This window comes from Echinops telfairi, unplaced genomic scaffold (genome assembly GCF_000313985.2).
Source record: "Echinops telfairi isolate 266 unplaced genomic scaffold, ASM31398v2 ScPeMD7_7468;HRSCAF=8506_0, whole genome shotgun sequence".
In the NCBI taxonomy this organism is placed as follows: Eukaryota; Metazoa; Chordata; class Mammalia; order Afrosoricida; family Tenrecidae; genus Echinops; species Echinops telfairi.
The window spans coordinates 62,632,083-62,639,040 of NW_022111369.1; the positions used below are offsets into that span (position 1 = coordinate 62,632,083).

The 6,958-nt window shown below is 43.2% G+C and overlaps 1 protein-coding gene across 1 annotated transcript in view; it reads right to left on the reverse strand.

Moving 5' to 3' along the window:
* Positions 1-6,958, reverse strand: part of TXK (TXK tyrosine kinase) — a 65,672-nt gene that overhangs the window by 24,395 nt on the left and 34,319 nt on the right. The window contains exons 8-9 of the mRNA XM_004706274.1: positions 5,532-5,606; positions 3,883-4,054 (exon numbers count right to left, since the gene is read on the reverse strand). Of these exons, the coding sequence (XP_004706331.1) occupies positions 3,883-4,054; positions 5,532-5,606 (247 nt within the window). The remainder of the gene's footprint in view (positions 1-3,882; positions 4,055-5,531; positions 5,607-6,958) is intronic.

Consider the following 6,958-nt stretch of genomic DNA (forward strand, 5'->3'; position numbering starts at 1 on the left):
AGGCACACTCTAGTCCTCAAAGCAACATCCTTACTTTTCAGTACTCTAGAGAGATCTTGTGCAGCAGATTTACCTAATGCCATCACATTGATTCCAACCCACAGCGCCCCCCTAAGTATAGCAGAACTGCCCCTGTGGGTTTCTGAGCCTGTGAGTCTCTGCCAGAATAGAAAGCCTCATATTTCTTCCATTGAGCAGCTGATGGGTTTGAACTTCAGTCTTTGTGGTTAGCAGTCCAACGCATACCCACTACACCACCAGGGCTCCATTCATGAGACTTAGCATCTCTTTCTTCTGCTTGCTTGTTTAACTTCTTTTATCTTTCAAAAGAGGTTGACTCAAGAGATACCCTGTACTATATCTGTCTCATTAACATAACAAACACAGCCCATTCCAAAACAGGATTATAACCACAAGCAGAGAGGTTAAGGATTACAACACATATTGTTGGAGACCCACAGTTGAATCTGTAATCCCCTCCAGTTGCTTTCCACTATCTGTCACATTCAATTTCTCAGAAAATCCTGATACCTTTACCTCCAAAAGGAAGCCTGAATCTACTTTCTTCTTTCCACCTCCACCTGAATCCTCCAGATCTTCTTCCTTGAGTCTGTTCCAACTCACAGGACCCTCCGTATAACAGGAGGAAACGCTGCTCGCTTCTGCCATACTCACAATCATTGTTGTGCTTGAGCCCATCATTGCAGCTACTGTGTCATCCATCTCATGGAAGGTCTTCCTCTTCTTTGCTGACCATCTGCTTTACCAAGCACAATGTCCTTTTCCAGGGGCCGGTCCCTTCTGATAACATGTCCATAGTATGAGCAGTAAAGCCTCACCTTGCTTCTGTGGAGCATCCTGGCTGTATTTGCTCCAACACAAATTTGCTTGTTGCTCTGACAGTCCACGATACGATCAGTATTCTTTGCCCCATTGTAATCTACAGGGATCAATTCTTCCTTATTCACTGTCTAGCTTTCACGTGCATGTGAGGCAATGGAAGGACCATGGCTTGGGTCAGGTGCCCTGAGTCCTCAAAGGGACAGCTTTGCCCTTTCACACCTAAAAGAGATCTTGTGCCGTTGACTTGCTCAAAGCGATGCATGATTTGATTTGCTATATTTTCATAACTCTCTATTTCCCTTCTTACAGTTTTTATTTTCAGGCTAAAATAAATGCTCGGTACAATTATTTAAATGACTTCATGGAAAGGAAACACAAGCTGAAAAGACTTGGCATTCTGTGTTGGGAAAGTCAACAGCTCTCTTCCTATTTTCCAGACATTCTGATTTTTTCAGTAGTATTTTAAAGAAGGGCTCATACTTATTCTCTTTCCCTACATGATCTGGTCATGCTCCCGGGTTTTAAATGTCATCTCCGGTAACTATACTTAATTTAATATCTTCCACCTTGACCTTTATGATTAATATTCATTATACCTAGAGAAAAATACTTAGGGGTGAGGAAGCAAGAATGATAGAGTGTTTTTACTTCTTACTTAATTTAATTCTGTGTTGTATGAATTTTAAACTTTTCCCTTACAAATGAAAATATTTAACTGTGAAACATGATGATATAAAAAGTACTACGTGAAATAAAATACTGGGGAGACATTAAAGCATACATGTGAAACCTTTAATAAAATACTTAAATCCATGCAAGGTACTTTTAACTCTGTTGCTCATTGTGACAAACATAACTAATTATTAGAAACCTAACTCGACCAGGCAGTGTTTCCTGCTGCTGCATGTGGGGCTGCCACGGCTGGAAATGACTCAACAGCACCTGACAACATCAACCACAACATCTCTGCTTAATGGACTCTGATTAATACATTACGTTCAAGACTCAAGCCTATAGCAGTTACATAATCTTTTGTCAACTTGTGAATGGGTGGAGTTCAGCCTGTCCATCACGTTGCAGCTTGATGACCTCATTTGGAGGCTCGAAGGAGATAAACGGCTCCCTGGAGAGCAGACGCACGCTCTGCTTTGACTCTCTCTGCTTTGTCCTGCTGACAAGCCACATGGAGCTTTGCTGATGGCAGCTTTGCTTGGCGCTGGAGGAGTCACATGGAGACCCACGCCAGCACTGAGATGCTTCTACCACCACTGGATCCACAGAACTTTCCACCTATTGGTCTGTGATCTTCCTGCACTCTGCATCATTACATGTGTTGCGTGAGTCTGACGAGGTATTATAGACCGGTATTGGACATAGAGGCTAATATCAGACCTATGGTCTTGATCTGGACTAGGCTGGGATGTTTTCGTAATATACAATTGTTCTTTGATTTAAAGTTTTCTCATACACATATGAGTGTCTCTGGATTTGTTTCTCCAGGTGACCCAGACTAACACACTGAACAACTAAAACACAAGGTCCTTTAAAGGTGGTGTAGTGTGGTATGATTTAAAGACAATACAGCCATGCTACATCAAAAGATGTGAGCCCCGGTCATTATTTTACCTCTGGTCAACTGCATAACTGGGGACGGCCTACACTCTCTGAGCCTCAGGTTTTGTTTTTGCTTTTCATTTCTGAAGTGGAATCAAACAAAACCGGTTCTGCTTCCTTCTAGTGAACATTACATGAGATAATATTTATGGAAACATTAGAAAAAATGTATAAATTAGGTGAAGACATGCAGATACAATTCAAAAGTTGAAGAGGGTTTATGGACTGATGCTGTTTCAGCAGCAACAGACTGGTTGACTTCGTTTTTCTAAGTAGTGTTCAGCAGTCCCTTTGGAGAACCAACCAGAACAGACTTGCAAATTCACTTAGTGAATCAGAACAGTGTAGCATCGAAATTTTTCTTTTACTGCACCAAAAAACCAACATGGACTATCAACAATTTGAGCTAATGGCTCTAGTGACCGGTATGGTTTCTGGCATAGAAGTTGGTCAATAAACGCTTGTTGGATAGTATATGCATTCAATTCACAGGCTTTGTGTCCAGAGAATTCACAGTTCTGGTTTCTTAGAAGCCCTGCCAATGATTTGCTGGGTGACTAGAGGCAAGTTACAGTGACTTAATACCTTGTCATGTTCTCATCCATAAAACTGAGCCAGCACTAGCGCCTGCCGCATAGAATTACAGCAAGGGTTCATGAACTACTCAATACATCCTAAACATTGTTGGTGTGTCGTAGTTTTGGCACCAGGTGAAACAAGAGAAAGAAATAAGGCTCCTTTCTTACGGAGCTCACATTTTCATGGGGAGAAACAGAACAAGGGCACAGAAGCGTCAAAGTTGTGCGAGGACTCGTATGGAACTAGCCCAAGGTCCTCCAGAACAGAAAGGGTTTGGAGGGGGAGGTGCCATCTGGGGAAGGTGGTCAGGAAACCCACTTAGAGATGTAAACCGAACACTCATGGTCACCGGAGTCCGAAAACTCCTTGGAAATCACAGGAGTTAAGCACAGGGTCCTCAGATTTACAAAGGGAGCTGATGTAGAACCACTTCTTTGAAAGTGTGGGTTCGCAAGTTCTGTGAAGGCAAACACTTTATCCTTACACAAACATTGCCATCGTTAGGTTTAGAAGCGTGGTCTACCACTACCTTAACTCCACCAATATATTTTACTCTGGGAAGATGAAAAAATAAAAACACCTTGGATGGAGCTGAGAAGAGAGACCTTTTCATAGGTGGCCTGACTTCATCCTCACAGCGATGCAGAAAGGTAGGTGTTCGGCACATCCCCATTTGACAGATAAGGAAATGAAGGTCCGGAAAGGTGAAGTGACTCATCCAGGTCACACACAGGTTCCTTGAGCCTCATTAGCACATCTCACACAATCAGCATGCCAGACTGGGAGGCGTGGCCAACTCCAAGGTCCAGGACCTTCCCCTCACACCCGGATGTCATCTATACTTACATCATCACTTTAGCCTCTTCAATGAAATCTTCTTCAGACATACAGCCTTCATTGATGGCCTTGATGGCTACCTGGACATGCGCTCGCCAGTGACCTAAGTGGACCACTCCAAACTGACCGCTTCCAATCTCCTTTACAAAAGCCAACTCAGATGGATCGATCTCCCACTTTTCTGAAAAAGAAATTAAAAATGAATGTTAAAATTACAGGAAATGTTTCTGACTTGTAAATGAGTGGAGAGGATCTGTAGTCATTTTAAACGCTCTGCTGTTTTGGATCAAGGGGCCCTGGAGGTGTAGTGGGCTCCACACGGGGCTGTGAATCCCAGGGACAGCAGTTTGAAACCACCAGCGGCTCAGTGAGAGAAAGATGAGGCTTCCCCTCCCATAAGGATCGGAGCCCGCGGGGGCAGTTCTACTCTGGCCTATCAGGTTGCTACGAGTAGGAATCAACTTGATGTCAGGGAGTTCGTTTGGTTTATTACTGTAGTTGAAGAAAATGAGTCTTCAAGTTAAAATATACAGATAGCATGCTCTCCTTTCCAAGCAAGAACCAGAATGGAATATATGTCTGTGCTATTCTAAGCCAAATCTACCAAAACTAGACCACAAGATTTCTGTCCTCAACTATGTTGTTCTGGTGAATAAGATTATGGAATGTGTAATGCTCTTCTCGTTCCCACTTTTGGTCCTTCTACTCCTCTCCTTCAAACTCCCATGGCTTTTCTGTGTAGCCTGTCTTAGCCCCACCCACCCCCACTCACAGCTGTTGAGTCAATGCTGACTTATCGATGTAGGGTTTCCGAGGCTGTAAACCTTTATGGAACCAGACAGCCGCATCTTTCTCCCTCACAGGAGCTGGTGAGTTTAGCCTCCAACCTTACACCCCACAGTCCAACCCTTCCCTGACAGTGCCACCCCGGCTCCATCCTCATCCTCAAGGGAAAACCTAATCAACCCATCTAATAGCGCTGTCTAATATTAGGATCCGACCCACCTATATATGTGCTTAATATTAGTATATATATATATATATATATGTAAAGAAATTTATGCCACGGCGTATTTTCTTTTTCAATAAAAAGTCAGGGGAGAAGAAAATTGTGCAAAGAACTTTTGGAAACAAATAGCAAACTGTTTGGCAGCTCCTTTTATGCAGCAACACTGCTATCTGCTGGAAGGTTAGAACACTGCATGTAAAAGAATTTAAAAGGCAGCACGAAGTTACAGCTTTGCTAAGCATGTCATTCAAAAGTAGCTTTTAGATAATAACATGGAGGGGAAATACTCATGACCTGGAGATAGGCATATACTTGAGGAAAACTATCCAGGATATAATCCTATTTATTTTTTAAAGTATAGAAAACAAAGAATGTTCTGAAACAAAAGAGAATATCCAATGTACAGTAATCTGATGCAAAGCTGTTTGGAAAAAAAATCACTCACAGGGAAATGAAAAAGTTAAGCTATAATGAGATACAACTAGAAGCTCACCAGATTGTCTCCATTTTTTTTTCCTTTTTAAAAAGGAGACTAGCAAATGAATTGTTGATGAGTGACTTGGAACAACCTCTCTGGAAAACAACATTTACAAAAACTGGTGTCTGCATCACCAAGGGTCCCACCATGCCACTCCTGAGTGCACTTTACCATAGCTAAAACCAGCGGTGGCTGGCAAACAGCTGCCCATCAGTCCAACTGGGTAGCGCAGACGGGTCATGAGACCTAGGCAAAAAGAGAAAAGACATTTCAAACCAAAATTGCTCAGATAAAAAAGAAAACTAAACCCCTAGACAATAGCGCCTTTCTTTAAATAAATGAAGTGCCTCCTCCCCCTGCCCCCAAAAGTGTCTTCTACAGGCTGGTATATGTTTGCCCTCTACCCCACCTTCATCTGGAAAACATTTCCCATAAAATAATATATATGCATTGTACAGAATTTAAAGAATCCAAGGGACTATACAGATAAAGTGATGATTCCTCACATAAGCTTTGCACCTAAAGAGATACTGTTAGCATGTTGGTGAGATCATGGGAGCACTAGCTACTAATGAAAAGGTCAGTGGTTTGAATCTCCGCAGAGGTCCTTCAAAAGAAAGGTCTGCCAATCACCCTCTGAACGTTGAGAGTGCTGACAGGCCCTCAGAGGAGAATGAGGTGAGGATCAAAGTGCAGGGAGGCAGGCAGGTGAGAGAAAGTTAGCTCACACTTTCGGCTTGCACTTTCTCAATGGAAGCGGCAGGGAGGTCGCTTGTTGAGAAGGATAAGAAAGTGGATGGCCTTGAAAAAAGAAGTTGTGAAGGAATTGTAAACGTCTACCACGGTGACTATCGAGAACAAGGCTCTGAATACCCAGGTGAAGTTGGATCTCTCTGTGGTGCCAGGGCTACATGGAGAACCTGGGAAGCAATTCTTTCAGACTCCAACTGTTTTCTCTCTTTCCCAAGTTTTTATTTGTCAAATATTTTTATCCTGTGAATGACTTCTGAGGCAAGCGTTGGAGGCATCCTACTGTCTCGGGCAGAATTTCCTCATTGCCTTTACCCGGTCCTTTCTTCTGGGACCTGGATTGCTCCTGAAGTGATGGGGTCTCAGAATACAGATAATCATGGGTTGAAATTAAAAGCCAGTACCAGATGCCATCCTGTTCCTTTTGAATCATGCTGAATACATATGTGTCGACGTAGAGCTGTGCCCAGGATTTTCACTGATGGGATTTTCCACAGCAGATCCCCAGGACACCCATCCAAGACTCCTCAGAGTAGATCCCAGCCGCCAGTCTTCTGGTTGGCAGCCGAATGCATGGCTGTAACCATTGGCTTCCCCCAGGGACTCAGAGGTAAAGCCTCGCCCCAAATCGTCCATTAGCAGGATGGGCCTCTGTTTAGTAGGACCAGGCAGTAGAGCATAGACTTGAGTCTTGTAAGTTCATATCCCAGCCCTGCTACTAATTAGCAGTGTGACCTTAAGAAGATTACTTCAGAACTCTGTGCTTCCGGGTGTTTATCTGCAAAATGGAGCTCACAAAAGCTCCCCCCTCATCTGATTGCTCTGAAAATTCAACACACACACACACA